The sequence below is a fragment of the Meles meles genome, chromosome 11, assembly GCF_922984935.1.
Source record: "Meles meles chromosome 11, mMelMel3.1 paternal haplotype, whole genome shotgun sequence".
Classification (NCBI taxonomy): domain Eukaryota; kingdom Metazoa; phylum Chordata; class Mammalia; order Carnivora; family Mustelidae; genus Meles; species Meles meles.
In genome coordinates, this window is record NC_060076.1 from 3,772,987 (window position 1) to 3,798,196 (window position 25,210).

The 25,210-nt window shown below is 57.5% G+C and overlaps 2 protein-coding genes across 2 annotated transcripts in view; one reads left to right on the forward strand and one right to left on the reverse strand.

The window, feature by feature from the left end:
- DDX31 (DEAD-box helicase 31) overlaps positions 1–14,846 on the forward strand; it is a 67,784-nt gene extending 52,938 nt beyond the window's left edge. Inside the window, exon 20 of the mRNA XM_046023025.1 lies at positions 13,280–14,846. Within this exon, the coding sequence (XP_045878981.1) occupies positions 13,280–13,481 (202 nt within the window). The 3' untranslated portion in view covers positions 13,482–14,846. The remainder of the gene's footprint in view (positions 1–13,279) is intronic.
- Positions 14,847–17,786: 2,940 nt separating this feature from the next.
- On the reverse strand, positions 17,787–25,210 carry BARHL1 (BarH like homeobox 1). Its single transcript, XM_046023352.1, has 3 exons — positions 24,739–25,210; positions 20,583–20,805; positions 17,787–18,917 (listed from the first exon to the last, which is right to left on the reverse strand). Exons 1-3 carry the CDS (start codon positions 25,202–25,204, stop codon positions 18,623–18,625), a joined length of 984 nt encoding a protein of 327 aa, XP_045879308.1. The 5' UTR covers positions 25,205–25,210; the 3' UTR covers positions 17,787–18,622.

Sequence of the window (25,210 nt, forward strand, 5' to 3'; positions counted from 1 at the left end):
TACTGGTGGGAAACACGTATTTTGCTGCTTCCTCTCCCCGCAGATAAACGCGGTTCCCGTGTTTTATTGTTTGCAGCTGATGTACCTTTATGACCGGGAATTTCATTAGCAAGTGTTAATCCAGATAGCAGCTCTTCAGACTGGGATGTCCTCCGCTCTTCCCCAGATCCGGGAAAACGGAGCGGCAAGGCAGGGAGGCAGTTGGGAGGGGGACTTGGAGCCAGCATTGTCCTTACCTTGAGAAGCCACCAGGGAGAGAGCAAGCCGCCGCCTCCTGCTTCGGCTGACCCTGCTAGCAGATGGGCACCAGGACTACGATACCCCTGTGAGCAGGGGATTTAACAGGGCTTTATTTAGGGAAGAATGGGCTGATTAGCCGGTAAAGAGCATGTAAGATGGTATGGGGCGGCCTTTGATGTCTGGCTGGCGCGGCAGGGAGCCGGGTGGTGAGTGACAGCAGTGTGTCACAGGATTACTCTGCCCGTGACAATACCGCTCTCTGTTCTGGCCATGTCACCACTCAGTTACAGCTACTTTTTGGGTTGTTATGCCCTTCTTTTGAAGGCATTTCTCTCCACACTCTCACACCCTCGCACCCCACCCCTGCCTCTCTAAAGCAGACGGGCGCTCGGGGGTACGGCAGGCACCTTCTCTCGTTTGGGGAAAGCTTGTCACTCCCGCCAGAAGAATGACTGTGCAGCTAATCTGCACACGGACCGTATCATCGTGGTCGGGGTGCGCGGCAGAGAAAACGTGACAGATTTTCCACACCTCAGTCAGGGCTCAAGCAAATGCCAGTTGCTGCTTTTTGAGCACTGGGAAGAAAAAGTCCGTTAAAGTCCACAAAGTGCAGAGAGTTATGCTGTGGCCACAGTGATTGTTCTGAGCTCTGGCGTCTCCTCTGAAATCCATCTGTCAAGAAAGAGAGTGGTTCCCTGTGTTTTGTATGGACGGATCAAGTAATAGCACTAAATTCACCAAATTATGCCACATTCCACTTGATGGGGTTGACTGCCTGGAGTAGTCCTGTGTTCGTGCAAACCTCGGATACCTGCAAACCAAATCCACCTCACGCTGCACAAAATCCTGTCTCGCTTTGCCGTGCGCCAGACGAGGAGTTTGGGTGTTAGGAACGCAAACCAAGGGCAGGTCAGCTCAGGGACCTGTTTCCCCGCCACGGCGCAGGGAGGGTCACCTCGTCTGTGCTTCTCTTCCTCCACTTGACCCGTCTTCGGGGAAAGAAACGGTGTCCCCAAATGAGATGTTAATCACCAGGTCTGTGGCTCCTTTTCCATCCTTGGCTGTGACAGGGAGCACGAGGCGTTTCTCTCCGGCACGCAAATACAGTCATAGTTACAAAACTCTCCTGACACCTACATGCGGACCTGTCAGAGCCGCCCCCACCCCGGACCCTGACGCACACGGCTGCACAGGGAGTCGGCGCTGGTGCTAAAATATTGAGTGGCCCCTGAGCAACATCCGTCCCAAACCCAGCCTTTCCCCTTGCCAGACGCCGTTCCGATTTGAAGCTTGGTAGACTCAGCACTTGCTTCAGAGAAGCAAAGGTAACAGACTTTGAGAATTTCTGTCTTCCCCGGAGACACGGAGGCCGGTGCTGTCTGCTGCGGGAGGGCGGGGCTGCCTGCTTTCCCAGGGTGTCTGTGTGGACAGCCGCACACCCGTCGTGAGCAGGCGTGCCGCGGAGGGCTGCGGACCCCTCACCTGTCTGACACCGTGGAGAATGGTTCAAGAGCAGAACGAGCGCCTCACAGTCTCAGAGCCACCGTGACGATATGGAAGAGCGAGTCTGGGGGTTGTAACTGCCCTCTCTCGTGTGAGTTCTGTGCGGGAACCATGAAAGGGCTCCTCTTCCCCAAACAGTTTGGTCTGTAGCTGCCTAAGACTTGTCTACCCCGGCTTCTGCCACCTGTGTCTTTCTGATGTTTTTCTTAGTGCCTAGAAACATCCGTGACATCGCCTTTACCAGGAAGCCGATAACTGCTCCTCTGTTCTCGCCTCCCTCTCCTTAAAATTAGTAGAGGAACAACAGTCTGAATTGTTGACTGTTCTCAAAGGAAACGCAGTTTTGTTTTATTTGTATACATTTTCTCACACCAGCCTTCTTGAGTGTTACCTGGTCTTACCAAATGGGCAAACAGTCTGAAACGAAGGCGCTCTTAGCCCCGGCTGCTGGCCGCTGGCTATGTGCATGCGGCCGGTGCTCCACGGGCTGCGGTCAGTAATGCAGGGGTGCGCGGGGGCTGGCTCCCCTGGGTCCTGGCCTCGGGGCGCCCCAAAGCCAAAGTAAAAGTACTAAGAGCCAAAGTACTTGCCTCTACAGCAAGTAAACATCCTCCTGGAGAGGTGCGTGCCAGACTTCCGTGTGAGCGATCACAAACGCTTTATCCCCAGGGTTGAAACTGGGGGTTTTGCAGAGCTCCATCTGGGGCGTTTTTCAATTTTGAAGGCCTCTGCCCTGTCACTGGCTGTGACTGTCACCCCGCCTGTTCAGCGGTGGTTAAGTAACTACTGAGCGTCCCTCCTGACTAGTACTCTGGTGTCCCCTCATGTCGTCGGTGCCGAGCCAGGGAGGGCCACACGGTGATGAGGAGTCGGTGATGCGCCACGTCCCCTGCTCGTGCCCTGGGTGGGGCGACTGAGGCTCTCTCCCTGCCTAGTCCCCTTGCCTCCCAAGTGGGGGAACTGGAGCTTCATGGTGCTGCCGTGGGGACCAAACCAGGTGATGAGTGCAGGACGTCGACACGGTGTCACACGTGAACACACGGAGCACTTGTTGCTGGGGACGACGGCCCGCCTTCGCGCCCGCCTTCCCCGTCCCTGTGAGCATCCGTGCGGTGGGGAGCGGAGAGTGTGGCCACCCTTGAACTTGTCTTATCGGGAACAACCTTGAAGACACGGAGCAGGTCCTCTCTGAGACACTCATGGGGAAGCGGCAGCTGCCCCTCCCCGCAAGGCAATATTCTCATCATCGGAGCAGCTTGCCTGCCCATTTTTATGTGGCATTTACCGCCTCCCTAATGTCACTTAATTAGCTGAAGGCAAAGCCTGGAATCTTGCCCACTGTGAAAATTCTCTCGATTTCATTGAGCCGGTTATCCTGTAAAAAAGATTGGCCAAACATGAGATCAGAGGCTGGACAAAGCCACGCTTGAAAACGTAGGGATCTCTGTGAGGAGCCGCGCCCCTGCATGTGGCTCAGACCTCTCCTAACCAGGTCACACCGCTGACCGCCCTGGCTGCCTTGCACTGCTCTCTTCCTGCCACTCTCCAGCCCTGCCGCCGTCAGTGGGGGCTCTTGGCCCGTCACCTTCCTCAGGCCTTCTGGAGTACTCTGCGGCCACTCTATCCCCTCTGACCTGTGCTCCAGGCCGAACAGCTGCACAGCCCTCACCCATCACCCTCGCGGCCAGCCTTTTGCTGGGTCTCGTGGCTCTAACGACTCAGGCACGCGACAGCAGCAGACCCGCTCTTCCCAAGGACCTGCGTCGCACAGCCCCCATTTTCCCTGTTCTCTCAGGGCCTTTGCCAAGCAACCTGAGGGCCTAGGCCTCTGGCTCAGTTTCCCAGGCTTCACAGGCGGCCTAGGCCTGGGGATCAGCCCACAGAATATGAGGACAAGCCGATTCAGGAAGGTCAGATCACGCAACTTCAGCCTGAAGACCAGAGGGAAAGAGCTAAGGACCACCCAACAAAGCTTCGAGGACAGATGTGCGTGTCCTGCAGAGCAAGGGAGCAGAACCTGCTCTCAGACTCCCCGGGGGACCTTTATACAGCGCAGAGGCCCAGGCCCCAACCCCGGTGACCCTGGTTCAGGGAAGTCTGAAGTCATGAAGAGTGGGGTGGGGGTGGTCACGAACTTGACTAACAGGTAGACCCAGGTCCTTGGAGCAGGTGATGGAGTGCCCTCAACACAGGAAGGCCGTGATGTGCTGGCCGAGCGTATGTGCGCTCTGAATGGGAAGCGGGATGAATCGATGATAATTTAACGCAGAACCTGGATGAGCTGCCCCGGCTGTAGATGGGACCGCGTCCACCTGGCCTCTGCCGAGGGAGAGAAGGGGGGTCGCTTGGAAGTCCACCTGGATCATTGCTTCGGGACGTTTGTACCGAGGAGAGTGCGCTCTCGTGTGTTGTCCAGGCTGCAGCAGGGACAGGAGTATTGCGGACGGTGGCCGGTCTCTTCTGGTGGAGCACGTGGCCCAGCCCAGCGTTGTTGCCCCGCCCCCTGCAGGTTTTGAGCTCACTGCATCGCATTTGTAGGCCGCTCCGGCTGGGTGGCCTGGGCAGGCACAGGCTCCGGTGGAGGGCTCGCCCCTTCCCTGCAGCTCAGCCGGTACGAGACCGGTCTCCATTCCCTTCCCTTCTCGCCGGGCGGGGACTGTGGGCCCCGGCTTAATTACAGTGGTGCACGTGCAGCTTTTTACATTCGGCCTTTCGCTTCTACCACTATTTTTTTCTCTCTGACACCATGCAATTACCAGCCCTGGGCCTCCTTGTGAAACCAACACCCCCTCGGCCCCACCAGGCTAATGAGGCGATTAGAGGGATTCCGCAGTGACCCTGCTCTGCCTCCACACCTGGGTCACCTGCAGACAGCGGCAACCACAGGCTGTGCTTTCAGTCAAGCAGTCAGGGCTGACAACAAAGAACAGGAACCCAGCCAGCCTCTCCGGGGAGGGTGCCGGGGCGGTCACGTTCACTGTCGGAGCCTTCCAGGCACCAGAGTTGGCAGAGGCGACTGGCCCGGCACGACTAGGCAGACAGCGGTTGGGGCGGTGTGCAACAGGAGGGGCCCGGCCCTTTGTTCGGTTGGCCTTGCTCCGGGCTCTTCTGGTTCGCGCCACTGGACAGATAGGAAAGGACGCCATGGGCCTCAGCTTTCCCCTCGGAACACATGGTTCAGTTCCGTTTCCGTCATCCTGGGCCCGTTCTGGCCCCTCCTGGGGTTGACTCACTCCTGTCATCTGTCCCCATGGTCTTTGGGCTCCTTTCTGAGTAGGAAGGTGTGTGTCCCCAGCCCTTCCGTGCTCCTTACTTGACAAGGCCAGAACCTCTGCACCCTGTTATGACCTCAATGAAATGGCTGCAAGTCTTTTTCCGATACACTCTTCATTCTGGCCCTGGGCGTGCAGCAACAGTGCAGAGTGGAGAACAGTGTCTTCCCTACGTAGTGATCCAGAAGAGGTTGCGGCCGGAGCACCGCCCTGGAGTGGCAGCGTGGGTCTGTGAGACTCTTCGGGGCTTCTGCGCAGACGTGGCTCTGCCGAGTGCACGTGCGGATCCCACAGAGACTTCACCGGGGCCCTGCGACCAAGGCTGGTGTCCAGTAACCTGGCAGGATGTGGGCAGGCCTGGTCCCATGGCCCCGCATCTGAGAGAGCCTGGAGTCCGTGCTCCGAGCACTTGGACGCTGCCTTGCGTACCCTTTGTGGAAGCTTCCAGGTTCTAGAGTTGATATTGGGCAAAGTAACAAGTGTTTGGAACTTGCTACAGATGTTTTTCTATGTGAGCAGATAGTTGTTCACGTAGCAGAAGAAACAGGCTTGAAGCAAAAGGTCATTGGTTTGCGTCTGTGGAAGACTGGTTTGAAACCGGCAGAGTAGCAGCCCCTGGCGTGGGTGGTAGGAGCTTTGTGTTTTGGGGGGGCAGTTACCTCAAAAGCTGTCTGAGAAGATGGCAGGGAAGGTCTGGATCCCACTTCTTCTCTGGTTTCCCTCGGGGTCCAGAGGCAGGAGGGTGCAGTGCAGTGGGGAAACCTGGAGCCACTGTCCGGTGTTCTGAGCTGGATCGTGGCCCTGGTGATAGCGCGGCCGCGCCGTGGGGCCCGTGGGAGAAGGGACTGAACGCGGAGCACCTGGCCTGGAGCCGGCGGTGCTTTCTCCCACTGTGCCGCTTCCTCTCTCTGAGTCTGTAAGCGATGGGCGAGTGCTTCCTGGAATCCTCCCGAGGGCTCCCACCGCAGCCGGCCCTTGACTCGCCCGTTGTGTGGCTCCTCTGTCCAGAAGGCCTCAGCTCCAGGCCTCCCAGCCGTGGGGGCCCACCGCCTCCCCAGTGGACCCTGCTCACTGTTAGAGCTCCTGGAGATGAGCCCCGACGGACCACTTTCATTTCCCCCTCTTTGGTCTTCTTTCCACTCTGGTCTCTGTGAGATTCAAATGCTGAATGCGCATGATTTGCAAACACAAAAATACAAGGTGTTGTTATCATTGATCAAAGCCGTCCCTGGGCCACATGACGGGTGTCAGATGTCTGATGACGGCTCCTTCCCTCCCGCCTTTCCTCTTTTCCATACTGTTAATAACGATAACAGTCAACATTTAATGAGGGCCTTCGCAACAGGCACTGTGAGAAGCGCTTTGATTCATTAGTTCACTTAATCCTTTTGTGGGTGAGCAGACTGGCACGAGGAGAAATCAAGCTTTGGCCAGACTTAGAGAGTCGCTCAGCCCGTGCGGGGCGGCGCCAGGGTCCTCCCCCTCGGAGGGGCCAGCTCTGGCCCGCGGCGCCGCCACAGGGCCCTGCAGCCCAGCGCCTCCAGCTGCTGCACGGCCACAGTCATCCCTCAGCCCGGGTTCTTTTCAAAGTCAGGCTCGTGAGATTCCCCAGACATGCAGCAGAGACTGACCAGCACGAAGAGGACAGTGGTCACATCTGTTGGTCTGTTAATGGTAAGAGCCGGGACTGCGGCTCCCGCTCATGCCCAGCTCCCCTGGGCCAGGCTATCAGTGCAGCAGGGCGGGGGACCTTCCTGTGTCTTGCCCCTCACAGGTGGGGCTTCACACGCACCCAGACCTCCGGGCCCATTCTTGACATCTGGGTCATCCTGGGGCTTAGGTTGAAACTGGCCAACTAAGCCCCTACGTGTCTGCACGTGTGATAGTTTAAACCACCCAGCTGCTTTGCCTTGTGAGCAAGATGTTGCCTGTGCCCCGTTCTGTTTCACCTTTCAGCTGAGGCCCGTCCCTCTGGCCTGCTAGGGTGTGGCAGACGTTCCGTCATCCCGTGTGTTAGCTGTCCCTGCAGGCTGCTTTTCGTCAGCGGGTGTGATACATATGCCCCATGCTGTTATCCAGGACATCATACCACTGTCAGACAGGACAGGCCCAGAGGGCTGAGTCGGGCTTTGGTGCTGAAATTCTGCACGGAGCCGATCAGCCTCAGACGGCGTTTTTGGGATATAGTCTTGCTGTTACAAGTGCACTTAATTGTTTCCGTGTCCACTCGGTATTTCTCCATCTTGGTATTTTCGCGGAAAAATAGAATGTGTAAAGCACCCTGACATGCTTGTAGGCCTCAGTGTGGAAGCACTTTTTGACATGGGGAGACTGAGCTTGGAGGAAGCGGTTGACTTCCCGGGGGCATCAGCTAGGTGAGGGGCAGAGCTGGGGTTCCAGCCAGGGTCATCAGACCTCTCGTCTCCAACCCTTTCTTTCTCCCGCGCTGCCACCCCGCCCAGTGATGTCTGGGCCTCGGTCCTGACAGAGCGTCTGTTCCTTGGGTACCTAATCTCGAGAGTTCCCATCCATTTCCAGGATTCTGATTCCGCTCTTTACTTCCGGGTCTCCGCTGTCTCTAAAGATGATCTCTGTCCTCGCCTTCGGTGTGCCTGCCCTGCCGGCGGCAGACGGATGCAGCTTCTGTGTATTGGTCGCCTGCGGCCAGTGTGGCCTGGCGGCGTGCGCGTCCGCAGCCCGAGGCTCAGCGCTTCCTTCTGCTTTTCACTGGGTCTTCTTCTCAGTTGTAAGGCAGGAGCCCACTTTTTATCAGTCCTTGTGTCCACAAAGCCACTCCCGGGATTTTTCCTGCAACGTCCACTGCCCCAGCAGGGCTCCCCTGGAATCGGGTGTCTTCTGGGACCCTGATAGCTTCACAGAAGCTAGAGTTGGTCTGATCCTAAGAAATCACAAAGGAAGCGTCCCTTACGTGGTCCACCCACCAGCTTACATCTCTACCGAAGCAGAATCCAAAGGGTGAAGGAGTCTTGGTACAGTTGCTCCTCCTTCAGTGACCGTGGAAGGTTTGGGTTTGGCAGTGTGGAGGCTAAATTGTCATCCCATGCTGGCTGGTTCCTACCTGAGCCACGTCGTTGCACCAGAGGGACTGCTTGTCAAATTCTCCCTGGAGTTGTTTGTTACTCGTACTGTCATCTGAGAACCATCACAGCCCCCGCTCAGACACTGCTGCCTGCCTTCACCACAAGAGCAAGGCAGGAAGTAGAAACTTTGAGTCCGCCTCAAGCCGCCTGAAAGCATCCCTGTTTCCTACCGGGATCACTTAGAACATGGGCTTTTCTTCCAGCTGGGGGGCTTGCCTCCCTGCAGAGTCCTGGGGGAGGGGGTGTCTCACTGTGGCTCTGGGTCATTTGTTTCCGTGCAGAATCTTTCAGATCAGAAAAGTAAGTACACTTGACTCCTCCCTCTTCTGTGTGTCTGTCTGATTTAAGAGAAAAATCCCTCACAGAATCAAGCAAACAGCCAAAGGGAAGGACGTTTTGAAAAGTAAAGATTAAAATGCTTTGAGGGGTGCCTGGGTGGCTCAGTGGGTTAAAGCCTCTGCCTTCGGCTCTGGCCATGATCCCAGGGTCCTGGGATCGAGCCCCGCATCGGACCCTGCTCAGCAGGGAGCCTGCTTCCCCCTCTCTCTCTCTGCCTGCCTCTCTGCCTACTTGTGATCTCTGTCTGTCAAATAAATAAAATCTTTACAAAAAAATAAAATAAAATGCTTTGATGTTTCAGCATAGGGCGAAAATCTACCATTTGATTTTTCTTTCCTAAAATGTGCTTTTTTCTGATTATAAAAATAATACATGTTCATTGTAAAAATTCAGGAAATAGTGGAAAGCTTTAAAAACCCCCCATAAACCCACAATCCAAGTTAACCTTGAATCACATCTTTTATGCCCTTCAGACTTTCTCTGCAAGTGTACGCATTCACGTCTCTTCGTATCTGTAATGAAGCTGAACAAATTGTGAGTTTCTAAAGTGCTGTTTTCACCTGTTATCCGCCCATAAGATGAACTCTGTCGGGGGCTCTAAGAGTCTCTGAGATTTTGCGATAACGTGTTTTGTCTTGTTACTGAAAGTATTTTGGGACTCTGGGGCGGCTCCGTCTGTTCTGCTTCTGCCTCTTGGTTTCAGCTCAGGTCATGACTGGGACTGAGCCCCTCACTGGGCTCCGTGCTGGGCGTGGCGCCGGCTTAAGATTCTCTCTCCCTCTCCCCCTTCCCCCGCTTATAAAAAACATTTCATATAAGAGACTTCTCGTTTTGATGACCACCGCAGGGTGGGTAAGTGTGCACGTCATAGGGTCAGATTTTCGGGGCTGAACCGGCAGCTCTTCTGTTACTGGTTCACGACCCTGGGGGTGCTAACACGACCTGCGTCGTGGGTTGTTGGCGAAGTGAGTGAGTTAAACACCTGTCGAGTGCTGGAAATGGTACCTGACCTACCCTAAGTGCCACGGGAGCGGGAGGGGTAGAATTATTATTACAGTCGCAGGGCCAGTTCGAAAGCCCCAGATTTAAGACTTGTTTTACCTTTAAATCCCTTCACCGCCCATGTGAGTTACATGTTCTAATCGAGGTGGCAGATGCGTTAATGCTGGCGTCACCATCCTCACCGTCTCGACGGACATCACCTGCGGGACGTGTTCCGAACGTCAGAAAGGGGGTGACGGGTGCATTCTGAGCCCCTAGGGGCAGGGTTATTGTCCAGTGACTGTCTTGGGTAACTGGATAGCTGCTGGGGAGGAATCGTTAAACCAGAAGATGGAATTAAGGCAGTAGCAGACTAAAAGAAAGTATGCCTGAGTTTTTCAGTGCGAGGATGAGGAAGACTTTCCTAAGCCTGACCTTAAAGCGATAAAACAGAAAAGAAAACATTGATTGGCTTGACAGTACGTAAACAAAAGAAGATAAAGTGAAACGCTCCGGCCGGCAAGAGGACAGCCGTGACACAAGCCCAGGCTGGGCCGGGTCCCTACCTGGGCCCTCTGGGGGTCTGTCCATAAAGCCGGGAGGAGGACCCGAGGCCCCTCTCCTGCAGCGGTCACCCTAACGGCCATATAGATTTCCTAATTAGGCTGTGATTTCGCCTTATTGGCAGTGAAAGTGGCATCTGCCTGTCCTGCCGGGTGATCCAGCCTGGTGACCGAGGGGGCTCGTTCAGCCTTCACTACAAGGGAGCTCCCTGTGGTTAGATAAACTGATCTGTTGCTTGGTAACTGCTGGATTACTCGCGGCCCCTGGAGGGCCACTGGAGAGGGGCTGGAGTGTTCGGAGAGCAAGGAGGGCAAGAAAGTTGGCCGGTCCCCGGGAGGACTGCAGCTTGGCAGGAGAAGGAAGCTGGAGCCGGCGTGTGCCCGGCGCGGGCCGGGGCTGAGAATGTCCCACCTTCCCATCTGCACTTCGCCTTCTCGGCCGGCCCGGAACAAAGGAGCGGCAGGCAGCGAGCCGGCTGAGGGGGAGGATGGGTCCTGCTGCTGCGACAGCAGGGGAGGCTCCTGCGGGGTGACCCTGAGGCCCGCGTCCTCAGGAAGGGCTCTGGGTCTGAAAGATCAAACCCCGCTCGCTCTCCAGGCCACCAAGAGCCTTGGAGTTTGGCCGTGGGCCCCGACTTGAAAGTACATTCGTCGACGAGAATGAGATCATGACACAGCCGGGAGGTTTTGCGATCACAAGCTCCAGGCTTCTGTGCAGTTCCACCTCCAAGACAGTGCTTTCAGGGCGGCCTCTTCCACGGTGCGGACTTGAAGCTGCTGGTCAGCGCGTCCCCATGCCCCCCCCGCCCCCCGAGCCCAGCAGATGGGGCCTTCCGCGACCCGGGGCGCCCAGCTGTGTGTGCGCGTGCACGTCCACCCGCCCGTGTGGCGCCGGTGGTGGCGCGGTCGCCGGTCCAGCTGCAGGACCGCCGGGCGCCCTGGCGGGGAGAGTGTCCCTTCTGCAGGTCGCCGCCCTCGGACGCTGGCTGTTTATCTTGCATCAGCAGGTGGCAGAGACATTGTGTGCTGGGGAGGATATTTTGACTGAAAGTTTGCATATTTTGAAACTCGGTTGCTGCGTTTAAAATTATACGCATTGTAAGTACCTGGCGTCAAAAGGGAAGAGGCAGCGTTTCTTCCTGTCAGAACCTTTCCACTCCGTCTGTCATGTAACCCGACTAAAAATAACCTCCAGGCACCAGAACTGGCAGCCTTCTGTGCGCAGCAAGCCCGGCGCTCCCAGCTGCAGGCCTGGCTCCCGCCGCTGCCCCTCCCCGCACCGCCCCCCCCTCCAGCTGCAGCCGGCCAGGGCACGGCGGGCCACCCTGCCCACCCGGGCGGGCCACCCTGCCCACCCGGGTGGGCCCCCCTGGAGTGGGACGGCGGGCCCTGGAGGAGAAGGGGGAGCAGTCAGAGGTGCCCTGGCCTGCCTCAGCCTGCGTGTTGTGCTTCACCCTCACGGCTCCCGTGAGCTTCGTCCGACCGTCCTCCCGGTCCGGATGAGGAAGCCGGAGCCCAGAGAGCCTCGGTCCCCACCGTTCAGCGGATGGACGAGGTTCCAGGCCAGGCACCTCCATCACCCCCGGCCTTTCCTCTTCCTCCCCACTTGCCCCTTCCTCCTCGGCCATCTGGATTCGGCCCCCATTGTCCCCCCGCAGCATCCCTGTGTGACCCCGGGACTCCCCCATGTCAGATCGTGGTTGTCACCATTGATGCTGCTGGGCCTTCCTGCTTGCTCACCCCTGGCCCCTGGTTGGAAGCACGCCAGCTTGAGTCCCCTGACGTGTGTTTGCGTCTCTGCTTCTGTCCCCGTGAGCTGGATGGTCGTGGGAAAGGTACGTGTGCGCCTCCGGGTTAGGTTCCTTGTCTGTGACGGGAGGCTGCTGCCACGCCGCCCTCCTCCCACGGGGACTGTGTGGGTCGTGCGGAACCCCTGTACCCCTCATCTCACAGCCATGCAGCCCCGTGAGAAACTCTAGCCCTCAGGCCCGGCCTCTCGTCATCCTCAAGTCTTCGCTGTGCCCAGCCAAGGGTGACTGTGGCCCCCACGTGTCATGGTGGAAAACCTTGCTCTGCTGAGCCGTGGACTCAGCTGCCCCCCCCCGCACCCCACACCCCGCACCCCGTGCAGTGCGCCTGTAATTCGGCGCGGCCTTCACCCAGGGACGACACCGTCACACGGCTCTGTGGCCTTTCATCATCCGTTTATTAGCACAACGTTGGTCCTGTTGCCTGTTCTGGAGTTTCACGGGTGTCCCGTTACGTTTGCGTGGACCATGACTCTGGTCCACCTGAGCTGCGATTATTACAAAGAAAATGTAACTAAGTCACAGAGGGTGACATGTGCCTTCCGTAGGAGCCCCAAGACACCATGTTACCCTGTGACCCTGCCATCGGGAGGGCTGAGGGAACGGCCCACCTAACACTGTGGGTTTCTGTTGTTGTTTTGGTTAAAATCCTGTCTTAGGAAACATTCACGCTTCCATTTTCGTAATCATTCTTCCTGTGTGCAACTGAACTACAAAATTCTCCCTCCGATCTCCGGAACAAATGGTAAGGCTGCTGTCTTTTGAGAACAGTTACTAGGGTTCAACGTCCGAGGTGGATTTTCAGCCTTTGGCACTTACTTTCCAAGTGGGTCGGGCAGGGAGACCCCCCTGGAGCCACAGCCACGACTGTGGTCCGTGGAGAGCCACCGATCCCTCTGCCGTGCGGACGCTGACCGCGCTGGCCCAGCACACCCCGGGCTTGGGACTTCCAGGGTCGGAAGTACTTACTCGAGTCTCCTCGCTCAGTGAAGAGGTGACTGTCCCTGATACCCTGCCATCCCTGTTTGACCCTATCGGGAGGAGGCCAGTGGCTTTGAACAGTGGGCCTCACGGGCCGGGAGCCCCTGCTGAGCTCTCACCGCTGAGCCTTGTGGAGTTTCAAGGCGGGCCCTTCCCTCAGCCTCTGGCAGACAGCTGTGTCACATACTTCATTTGCCGTCGGAGTGCCAGTGTGTGTATCGTTCTGTTTCTCCCACGAAAACAACGTAGAACAAAGCCTCACTTTTAAAAATGCCATGGTATTTTGCCACCGTTAGGAAAATCTGTCAGCGCCGTATCTCATCTTCTGGTGCATAGGGTATGAAAACGAGCGCTGTTGAAGGGGTCGTACTTCTGTTGGTACAGAAATGCCAGTTCCGCAGTCCCGGAGCCGGCTGCTCTCAGTCGCCTTCCAAATGGGAAGGAACAAAATAATAAAGTTTCTTTTCCCCTCTGCTGTTACTGTTCTTCAGGCCTGACCTTCATAAGAAGACCCGGAGTAAACACTGCCTCGCTGAAATCTTGCGTTCGGAATACTCAAGTGGGATGGAGGCCGACGTCGCCAAGGTCAAAAAGCAAAACAAACAGGCCGAGCCCGGCAGCCAGCCACGCGGCGCCGTCTGCCACTGGCGCCCAGCCTCAGCCGTGGGAAAAACTAAGAAACGCTTCCCGTGACGCAGAAAACCCCAAAAAGACTTAACTGGGGGACAACAGGACTTCCCCCCAAAAGTTTTCAGTTGTTGTTCTTTTTTTTTTAACTCTGCCTCCACAGGCCTGGGCTGATGCTCTGTCCTTGTCGGGAGCCTTGTGGGAAGTAACGGTGCCACTTTTCCCTGAAGACGATGTCCCCGACCCGGAGAAGCCACAGCCCTCGTCCTGGCAGGGGCGGGGGATTAATGCGTACCTTCGTGAGACAGCTCATACTTCACGTCTCCTCCACCAGAACCATCTTGGCCCCCTGGGTTGCAGGCACTTCTCGACCTCCAGAGAGGGCCTGGTGGGGCCCGCATCAGCGGGAGGCCTCTTCCTGCCTGGGGACGGGGTTCTGAACAAGTCTCCAAGTTTTCATCAGCTGCCCTGTATCGACCACATGGACTAGCATGCATTTTGGAAAGTAGGATTTTAAACACTGGAATGCAGTTTGTGAAAGTGAAAAAAAAGACATCAGTTCCTTTTCTTGATGTACAAGTGCTTTGTGGAGAAGGACCCAGCAGGCTAGGGTGGGGGTCAGAAGGCTCCCGGTCCTGCCCGCGGGCTGCCCCGAACCCGTTGCATTCACGTGCATGGCTGCCTTATCCATGGCCACGGAAAACTCTCGAGGCTGATGGATGTACTGGTGCCTTTTCTCTTTTTTTTCTTTCCTTTTTTTTTTTTTTACTGTTGCCTTTGAAGTCAAAGGGCACCAGTCTCCAACTGTTTTCTCCCATGGAATCCCACCTTGTCTTCAAGTCTGGGGTCTGGGTTCTTTGTAGTGTGGCCCAGGCCTCAGCCACCCCTCCCCCACTGGTGTTTCCCTGGGAGGTCTGAACGCCCTGCCCCCACCCAACCAAGCAGTGATTTCCCAGTAAGTGTCCCAGTGGGACCCGGGCCTCCAGAGGGGAGTCTGCCCGGACTGGTATGACTCAGTCTGTCTGTTCGCTCCACTTTCTCTATTCTCTTTGCTGCCTTCCTCCTCTCCAGCTCCTGCCACGGGAGCTGAGGCCCCATTTCAGTAAACCCTCCAGATCCACAGGAACTAAGTGGCCAGGAGCGGGTCCTGAGAGTTGTAAGGTGGCTGCTTGTGGGGTCCACGGAGGGGTCGGCTTCCTCGCCACCATCCCTCTCTGGTAGCCAGGGTAGGGGCAGCGGACACCCACACCGGAGGCGGCCCTGGGGGAGAGGGCCAGTGGGAGCCCAGTGAGCACTAATCCTCCATGGGGGGGGCGACAGTGCGACCTCCTCAGGTCACTTGTCACCTACGCATTCATAGGGACGGTTGGTGAAATTTCTAACAACAATAATAATGAGAATAATAAATTCCTACAGCACATGTCAAGCGGACTTGGGGAAATCTGCCACCTTTCTTTGACTCTGTGTGTAACGGTTCACAGGATTTGGATGAGAGAACTTTAGAGACAAAACCCAGCTGTGTGAGAAACAGGATTAATGCCAGTGATTGGGGAGGATCAAAGAGAAGGCCTGCTCCCCCCACCCCCAAGTACTCATTCCAAGAGAGGTCCAATCCGGGTTCTGCATTCCTGCGGCAGCCGTGCCGGGACCTGCCCCTGCAGAGTATAAAGGACCAGAATTCTGAGGTGGACCTTGGGCTTGATCTGCCGACACTTAGGTGAGGGTTTCCTGCCATAGATGCTTCGAGGGCCTGTTTCTAAGCAGAATCAATATATTACCCCCAGTTAATAAAGAAACATGGATTTAACAGATTGAGGGTTAATATTATCTAAATTTAAATAACCTTAAAATAAATCTCTTTCTCCTATTCTGGCTCCTGACAGATTATACATTTCAGGCATCAATTAGGCGAAGCTTTAGCCTAATTCCACTGTACATATTCTAATTTTGTGTGTATTTTCAATCGTGTCCCTTTTTCTGATTTCCCAAACTTACCTACTTAAAGTCACAGAGAATTTGGGCGTCTCCTGGAGTCCTGCAGCCTAAAGCTTTTTCACCTCGTGGGCTTGTTGAACGCTGGTTTTGCATCCGAAACCTCTCCGTGTTTGCAGTTCCTCCAAGGGGCCGGTTCCCACTCACTGAAGGGCAAAGAGCCCTTGGCGAGTGATCGAGTCAGTCTGGTGCACACAGCGTCTTCCGCTCTCCGAGAAGCCAAGAGACCACGAGGTCTCAGCAGAGGACATTCTGACAAAGCCCAGGGGGTTCCTTTGATTTTTTTTTTTTTTTCCTTTCCTGTAGTGAAGGGAGGTGAGATTTAGGGACGAAGGAGTCAGTGAGAGCCCCTCGAGGCAGGTGCATCCCACAGGGCTAGGGACCTCGCTAGTCACTGCGGCCCTCAGCACAAAGTCAGGGAAAGCCATTTGAGTCCGCACGTCGCTTCCATGATGCGGGAATGTAAAGCTTTTTCTACTGGAAAAGTGGCCCTGCTTGGACAGGGCGCTTCGCAGGTCTTGTTAAATTGCCTGTGTGACCATCTCACCTTATGTCTTAATCCGCTCCCACCGTGAGAGGAGCTCCGAACAAGGCCTACCTGTGGTGGGGGGCAGTGGGACACCCTTTGAGTCAGCTAGGCGCCTCAGAAATTTCCAGAGCCCTTGTCACGAGGCTCACAGGGGAACCTAAACTTCCTTTAAACTTCACTGCCCCGACCCCACGGAGCCTAGGTTCCTAAGAGAGCGGGCTGGGCCGGTGGGAGAGCGGAGAAGACGCCTCCTGGGGGCCTCTGCCATTGTTCGGCCCGCTGGGGGGCGGGGGGGGGGCTTGCATTCACTCTTTCTTTGTATTTTGAAAAGAGTTCATACCCAGCCGCAGGGTTGGGAACAGGGAAGCCAATTTAGTCTTCTAAGTGGATACGAGCCAGAAGCCCAGCTCCTTGCAGAGGTTGTAAAGTTATTACAGATGGGAAGTGCAGGACAATTTAAAATATTGTAATTATAAACTTGTAGGGAAGCCTTGTTCTTCATTAATGTAAGATATGAAATCGCCTCTGAGGTACAAGGACAATTACACAGTTGAGAATGTGTCTGCGGTTTGCACTGCCGCTGTGTAAACGGAGGGGCGGCTGCTCTGCTCGGCCTCCTTCACTTTCACAAGATGAAAAGCACACCAGTGCAAGTTGTCCTTTGATAGATTTTTAATATGATTTTAAAGAGTTTTGTTTGGTCTCATTCTTATTCAATGAGATTAATTTAAAGCACTTATCCCCTGGGCTTAAGTCAATCCATGTAGGATTTCGGCTGGGTTTGTTGCGTGGGGGGTTTTGTTTGCAGGAGGCTATGAGAGACTCCTTTCCCACTTCATTAACCCTGAGTTGGGGACAGTCTCCCCTCGCCCCCCACCGAAGCCAGAGCTGGGGATTTACCAACCCCCATTCACATGCAAAAGAACTCGAAAGCCGAGAGGCTCCTTGACTTAATTAGCTGCTGTGCATTTTGCAAAATTAGAATAATACCCTCACCATCCCGGGAAAGAAAAGCAGTGGGGGGGGGGGGCGGGAAACAGTAGCAGGGTCCGTTTGGGGGGCTAGTTTAAACACGCCCTCTGCCCCTCCCCCAGGAGACAGCCCTCTCCCACAGCAATCCTGCCACAAAACTGGAGGGGGCCCTGCTTGCAGGGCCCCAAAACTTCCGGGCCCTGGGCCTGTCTTCTGCCCTGAGAGTCCGAGCTGCAGGTGGTGTGTGGGAGGGAAGCACCTGCGCCCACTTCCCCTGAGAGCCACCGGCCTCAGGAGGTGACCTTGGCCCTTTGAACATGAACTGGAGGCCTCGAGTCTGGCTGGAGCCTTAAACCCCCCTCCCCTGAGATCCTGGAGCTGCAGGCTGGGGCATGGGGCAGACGCGGGGATTTGGCTCCCCTCTGGGTCTCATCTACGTCCTCCCAGGGTCAAGGGGGGAAGTGAGAAGACGCGGGATTGGGGGGTTACCGATGCAGCGTCAGGCTCCCAGCGAAGGCTCGTCGGGTCCTGGCGGCGCGGGGCCCCAGCCGCCTTGGCGCTCGCGAGCGGCCGGAGCCCGATCTCGGCCGGAGCGCGGGGCGGAGGGGGCTGGCGGGGGGAGTAGCCTCGGAGCCCATCTGTCGGCCCCGCGCCCGGCGGGCCGGTCACCAGCTGCCGGCGCCCTTGTTGCGGCCAGATGAGCCGGCTCAGCGAGGGCACCTCAGCCCGGCCCGCCGCGCAACGAGCCCAGGCGCTGACCCCCGCTCCGGCCCCCGGGACCGGCTGGGAGCCGCAAGGAACCAGATGGAGAGGGAAGGGGGGCGGTGGGGAGAGCAGTAGGCTCGCCTCGCTGTAGGGACAGGAAGACTGAGGCCAGGGAGGGGAGGCCCCTGCCCGTGGACCCCAGCGAGGCCGATGGGCCCCCTGCCCCCTGACCACAGCGCCAAGGAAGAGAGGGGGACAAAAATATTTCCTACTGCGGATGGGAGGAGGCCGAGTCCCAGGAGGGGAAAATGAATCTTGAGGGGCGGGAAAGAAGGGCTGAGCGCGGACAGGCGCATGGTCATTTGTAAGAAGTTTATTTCGACATTTAAAAAAGAGAACCCGAGGGCCTGGCTGCCCCCGGACAGGAGGCTGGGGGTCGGGGTGGTGGACAAGCCGCACCGACCCCTTCCTGCCTCGCCTGGGAGGGAAGAGGGCACAGGCCACAGACTCACTGATTCACGGACACGGTCACGGGCTCATGGGTCACGAATAAATAACTTCATATACACTTTGCACACGTTATGTACAGCTCTGCTGCGGCCCAGGAGGGCTCCACACTCCCCTGTGCCTGTCGGGGTGCGGGAGAGCGCCGGGTGATAGCTGCAGCAGGAAGGGGGAGCGGGAAAGAGTGCAGCGTCGGGGTCGCCCCCACCTCCTGCCAAGAAGGTGCAGGGCGGGGCGCCTTGGGGAGCCGTGGGGGGGGGTATGTGCACCGGCCGGTGGGAGTGGCTCCTTGCCGCCGTGGCCGGGACGGAGCACGTCGGGGGTGTTAGGCTCAGTCCGGGTCCGGGCCTCAGTAGACTTGGTACAGGGCCCTTCTGGGGACACTGGCTGGGAGTCCAGGGAGGGCCGGCCGGGGGGCCCCGGGGAAGCAGCGTTAAAACCCCGCGCCCCGCGAAGGGCCGGCGGAAAGAGCCCACGCGGGGCCCCAGGGAGGCGGGCGGGCGCTTCACCGAGGCTGCGCGGCGCGCGGGAGGACGCCGGCCAGCGGGGGCAGCGGCGGGGGCGGCTCGCTGGCGCCCTGGAGTCCGTGGATGAGGATGCGGGGCACCAGAGGTCTCTGCAGGGCCGGCGGCGGCGCGCTGGGCCCGCGGTACAGATACAGTGCGGCGCCGGGATCCAGGTTGGAAACTAGACTCTGCGGGTAGAAATAAGGCGACGGGAACATCCGCTGGAGCGCTGAGTAATTGCCTGCCTCCGCCAGCAGCTCCAACCCGACTGCCGTCTGTCGCTTCCATTTAGTCCTGGGGACCGAAATAAACGCGGACGGCGGGGTCAGGGCTGTGGCGCCCAAAGACCCCTGCCGCTCACGAGTGCTTGGCCCAGACTTCAGGGAGGCCAAGAGGGATCCCACGGATTTGTTAATAAATGACGGGGTGCCAGGCACCGTGCTCAGCTGTCACACGCATCGGCTCCTGTCATCCGCCAGCCTTTCCGTGGCTGTTATCTGTTTTACAGATCAGAAAACTGAGGCCTTGGCCAGTTTTCGAGATGGTCTCCAAAGAGGCAGAGCCCAGGCTCTAATCCAGGCTGTCTGACCCCAGAGATGGGGTTCTCACCTCACCACCCTTGGCTCCGGAGATCACCGGGGACACTCGGAGCTGGGAGTTGGGGCTCCCCCTCCCCTGTGTATGCACCCCCTGGGAGGATTTAGGAACTCGACCCCCCCACACTATGATGGTGGGGGTGGAAGAGGTTGGTCCGCTAGCTAGGGGCGAAGAGGGCGGGTGGCCACTGAACCACCACCCACCGGGCAGATGCCCCGTTGGGCGAGCTTCTGTGGAAGCGCGCAGACCGGAGTCGGCCACTGGAGAGTGAGTACTAGCCACACACCCTCTCTGCCACACCCGCCGCCCTCAGCACCCAGCTCCCCGGCACGGGAGGAGCCCTGCGGGCTGCAGGAACCAACCCCAATTCGGAGACAGCCAGCAGAGTGTTGGCCTGGGGCTGGAGGAGGCAAGGAAGTGGAGGCTACGCTTCAGCTGGGACCCCTGGATGCTCCTGGCCAGCGAGGCTGGGCCAGCCCACCCTGGTCCCACCGAGGCAGGCACAGCCACACCAACCGCGTTTCCCTCCCTGAATTATTCATCATCATCATAATTGTGTAATTACTGTAACGGGCCTTAATTATTGATGCCCCGAGCAGTAATCGGTATTTATTATTAATGGGGAGACGTGTTCTGAGGCTTGTTTATGGAAAGCACCATTCCAGCTCACACTGAGTGTGCGAGTGTGAGTGTGGGTGTGTGTGAGCTGTGTCAGTGTGGGGGGGGTCTGTGGATGGGTGAGTGATTTCATCCTGTGATGGTGTTGGGGAGGGAGATTAGGAAGCACCAGCTTCTAGACCAGTGCCCACTGCCAGTTTCCCAATCACCCTCTCCCCAAGGAGCCAGAGCTGGGTCTCTTTCTTCCTCCAGTCAGGATATAAAGGCTGAGGTGTCCAGAGGAGCCCCCAGAGAGCTCAGAGAGACCCCAACACACACACATCAGCGCTGCCCCTTCATTCCTCCCACCCCCCCCCCAGACTTTCTGGACACTGAGGGCACCACCCCTCCCCTGGCCTGGCACCCATCCTGGAGAGCTCAGCGGCCGCAATAGGGGCTAAGGCTGGTCCCGGTGGGGAGGGTAGGATCCTGGCTGAGGTAGGGGCAGGCCCATGAGTCTGTCTGTCCTCCTCTCCTGGAGGGGGATGACTGGGTGCTGGAGACGAGTCCAGTCCTGTCCCTGTCCCTCACTGGGACTTTGAGCAAGGCCTCTGCCCCGCGAGGCCTGAATCTTCTCACTTTACAGAATAGGGAAAGCGCAGGGGTCCTCTCGGGGTCAGGCCCTGCGCTTGTGGGTCTCAGGGAGGGGCAGTTAGGAAAGGAGGGAGGCCCTCTGCCCGCCGCCACCCCGCAGCCAGGCCTCACCTCCGGTTCTGGTACCAGGTCTTGACCTGCGTGTCGGTGAGGTTGAGCGAGGCGGCCAGCTCCATGCGGTCCTGCACGCTCAGGTACTTCTGCCGCTCGAAGCTGCGCTCCAGCTGCGCCAGCTGATGGTCCGTGAAGGCCGTGCGCGCCTTGCGGGGCTTCTTCAGGCGCACCGGGGGGCTGTCCCGGGAGCTGGAGATCTCGCGGTCGCCTTCCTCCTTCACTGCGGAGACACGGCGGCGCGTCAGGGCCCGGCCTCGCCTTCTGCCTGCCGGCGCCCTCCCGCCCCAGCTGCCCGCTGGTCCGCTCCGCTCCGGTAAACGCGGCTCCCGGAGGCCGTGGTCCCGCCGCACTCAAGCGCTTGGGGCCGCGGCCAAGTGGCTCAAAGGCGGGCTCCCCGGCTCCCCGGCTCCCCGCCGTCCCCCCGCCCCCGCCCCAGACCGGGGCGTGAGCTCTGACGGAGGAGGAGGAAGAGGATTGACACCTCCGGGAACAAATGACCCAGAGCGAGAGGACCCGACCCGCTCGCCCATCGCCGCGCTCCCTGGAGGGATGAACGCAGTAACCGTTCCGGAGCCCTGAGCCCAGCGGCCAGGCGGAGACGCAGGCGGAGAGGGAGGGAGGGGATTCCGCGGTGGGCCGCGTAGGTGCGCGCTTCAGGGGTGCGGGTCTGTCCGCATCCGCGCCCGGATTTCCTGGCCGCGCGCGGACCCGGAAAGCAGGAAGCTGAGGGCCGGCATGTGGGGAGAAAAACCCGCGTGGAGAGACAAAAACCTGTTCGCCCCGCAGCGAATCAGTGTCCCGAGAAGCCAGTCACTGGCCTTGTGAGATGAGACGCGGTGGCGCCGGCCTCCGCCGTCCCTAAGCTACCTACAGACCGCGGGGCGCAGGGCGGAGCGCCGGGCGCCCGAGCCGGGAGCGCGAAGCTCTCGGAGATATACCCGGCGCGTTTGCCCGTCCGCTGTGCGGGTCGCCGTGGCCCGTGTTTCCTTGTCAATGCGCGCCCCACGGTCGCGACACCCCGGCAGGGGCCCAGCTGCTGAGGCCCAAGAACGGACCCAACAGGGGGCCGTTTCTTTTTTCCCCCAGGCGCCTTCGTTCAGGGCGGAGCGCTCCGAAAACGCACACTTGATAGTACAAGCTTCATGATCTCCCTCCTTCCCTCCCTAAAGTGATGATATAACCCACAAGACCATGTCCCCAAAGTTGGCTGCGCCAGCTGGGGCTTTCCCCCTCTTTTTCCTCTATTTTCCTTCATGGTGAGTTTCATTGTGCCTGGCGTGCGCAGTGACAGGGTTCAGCTGAATGCAAGTTGATTTCTCTCTGTAGGAAACAATAATCCGGTTAATTGAGCCACTAGGGAGTGAGACTTTTCGACCAGAAAGGCCGAGGTTCTCGGCCGGCCGCGGGTGCATGGAGGCAGACGGGCAGGGAGGACACCGGCTCGGCGGAAACGTCTGGAAATGCCTCCCTCCTGTCTCCACCAGGCTGGTGCGGCAGGCTCTCTCCCTGCCCTCCCTGAGCCGGGGCCACGCTGGGATATGGCCACCTCAGGAGGTGCGTTAGGCAAAATCTGAGTTGTGTCTGTGCCCAAAGGCAGAAGTTGAAACGAGTGTGAGGAAACAGTTATTCAAACCTCAAACTTAATATTGTGGAAATCTGACTTTTTGAGGGAGCTGCTGGGACTGACTTCGGAAATCCCCAGCTTCTTAGGGCTGAGGTGGTGGATTGAGTTTGTGGTGTCGGGAAGAAGGAGCTGGAGACTCGAGCAGCGTTTCTCTAATCCCTCTTTGACACAGGATGGTGCCTTGAGGGGCACCACGGGGTGCCGCTCAGCCTCAGCCTCCCGGACAGTCTCAGCCCAGGGAGGCCTCAGACTCTGGTCTGGAGGCCACATCTCAGTGCCCCAGAGTTCTGGGCCCACTGACCCAGCCTGCCCTGAGCAAAGCACTGGCTCGATTTCTCCATCCGTTTTATCCTCCGACATCAGCTCTAGCAAGCAGGACCCAGCGGCAGACCACCTTACTTCAAAGCCTGATTTGTTTCTTTCAGTGTGACCCTTGAGGAGACTTTGATGCCAAAAACTCCAGGTGGGGCTGGCTGGTCTTCCCTCTGTACCCTCCTTGGAAGAAATTATTCTTAGCATGGAAGGTGGATGGGGATTTGAATTGTGCTGACGCCCACCCCCGCTGGCTGTCTCACTGGCTCGCTCCATGTGTCTCTGTCTCAACAAGCCTTCCTAATTCGGGCCCTGAAAAACTTGCTTCCACATTGGAGAAACATTCCTGACATTGCCTCAGCAGTGGATGTTTCCGTTCTCTCTTCCACCTTGGAGCTTTGTAAGTGCAAAGGCTGCGGTTCATAGGGGTGGGGGTGGGGAGAACTTCACACCCTCTGCTCCAAGCCTATTTACGTGATATGTGGACAGCCGGCCCTCATCACCTCCCTGATCAGATATCATCAGGGACAGGAGAGGAAAATTGATATTCCAATTATCTTAAACGAAATCGTGCCTCAAAATCCCACCTACGGGCAAAGAAATAAAAGGAGACAAGAGCCAAACTATCCTTCATGTCCACCAGCCCCAGCCGTTGGCATGCGGTGTGGGAGACGCTCGCCCCTTACTCTAACCATAAAGCTGGTGTGTTGTTGAGAATTATTAATAATAAACCGCTATCTTATAAATACAGATAGACATTGCCTACCCCCGCCCCTGCCCCCAGCACCTGTCTTTCTCCTGGGCAAGTCTTCTTTGCCTCTCTAAACGGGCCCCAGGGGGAGGGGCAGGGGTCGCTGGGCCACATGCCTCCAGACCTCCTTCCTGGCTTCTCTAGCTTAACCGACTCAAAGACACTCTCTGGCAGCTTGTGTGGGCAAGCGGAGGGCAGTGGGATGAGGAGTGGGGCCCCAAAGGGGTTTCGGTTTGTGGTCAGGGCCTGTCCACTAATGAATTCTTGGTTGGGAGGAGAGTGTTAAAGTGAGGTTCCCTTAATTCTTGCGAAGGCTTAGTGCAAATAGGGGGAGCAGGCGCAGGGCTCCCAAGACAATAAAAAGGTTGCCTTTATTAGGGAAGTTTTGTCTCATGAAAAGCATTCCTGGAATTAATTGCAAAACTGAAAGAGCTCTGAGCAGCCTCTGACAGCCCCTAGTTTTCTGCTGGATGGGGACACAGGGCTTTACTCCCTCAATATCCCGAGACTCCTTCCCATCCTGCCTCCCGACTTCTTCCTAGAAAGAATTCTGTGCCTCTGGCTAAAGTCGAGGTAGTGGCTGGGGGTGAGAAAGAAAATTAGGGCCTCTTTTCTTCTTTCCTTCCCCCTTTCCTCTTAATCCTCATCTCATCTTCCTGGTCAAGACAACGACAACAACAAAACACTCAGGGAGGTGGAAAAGCAAATGAAGGGGCAGCAACTCTAATACTGGGGAAACGGAGCTGGTCACTTGCGAGTTTCTGGGTCCCACACACAAACTGAGGTTGGCTGCTCGATGCACTTGAAATCGAATTCAGTGAGAACGGTGGAGTGGGTGCAGGGTCCTCCCCTCTCTGACCCAGACCTCTGAACATGCTCCCAGTCAGCTGCCTGGCTGATCTTTCTACTTTGAAGTGAGCCTTTGTTTTGAATGATTCCCAGGGCCCAGATCACACTGGGCCCAACGGGAGGGAAAGCTCAGTTCCTCTTCCTGCCTGCAAGTTCAGATTAAAGGGGGAAATTCTGACCGTTCTTAAGGCTCCATCTGAAATATCCTGCTAGGTTTTCACCGTTATAAAAAGGTGTTCAGACAGAACCCTCTGGACCTTCTATTGCTTCTGCAAGATCTTTTCCCAGAGAAACTCTAACCTGATAGGAACCTGCTCCTGCCCACCAGTGCTGCTGGGAAAGTGGTCCCAGGTGAAGTTTAGAAAGTTCGCTTGGTGCATTTTGGGGAATCTTTCCTGGAGCACACAGTGTCCCTCTTGCACTTTCTCCGCTGCGCTCTGCTGCTCAAGGCATAGCCACGGGGCCAGCTGAAAGGTTCAGACAAGACCAAAAGGTTCAGCCTGGGCCCCAGGGGACTCCAAGTGAGCATGTACATATCCCTATATGCTTTTAGAAATATAGCAGTTCTTAGAAATGTTGCATGCCCCCCCCCAAGTTTTCTCCTCCTGTTTTCTTACCTTTATACTCGGAGTCCGACGAGGCGTTACTGCCACTTTTGTCCAGCTTGTCTCTAAAGTCCTCCCCAGCCTTGGCCACAAGACGGCCCCCAGGCTCAGGGGCGGCCGGCTGCCCGCTGCTAGAGTAGGGTGCACAGGCCGCTAGTGGTTTGCAGTCGGCAAGGATGTCCCTGATCAGAAAGGAGGAGGTCACGGTGCGCGACTGGGCTGGGGCTGAGAGCTGCCCAGGCTGCAGGTGGGAGTCCAAACCTGGGCCTGATGCCCCGCCAGACCTCGGGGTGCCCGTCTCCAGACAGTCCCTTCCTGGTGAGGCTGGTGAAGAGCAGTCGCTGCTGCTCTCCGAGCGCGGACTCAGCTCCAGGGGCGAGCGGCAGTCCCCAAGCAAGGGGTCCCCCTTGGGAAGGGCGGGGCTGCCCGCACGGTGGGAGAGAATGGAGTCGATCCCAAAGCCATTGGAGCCTTCCATAGCCAA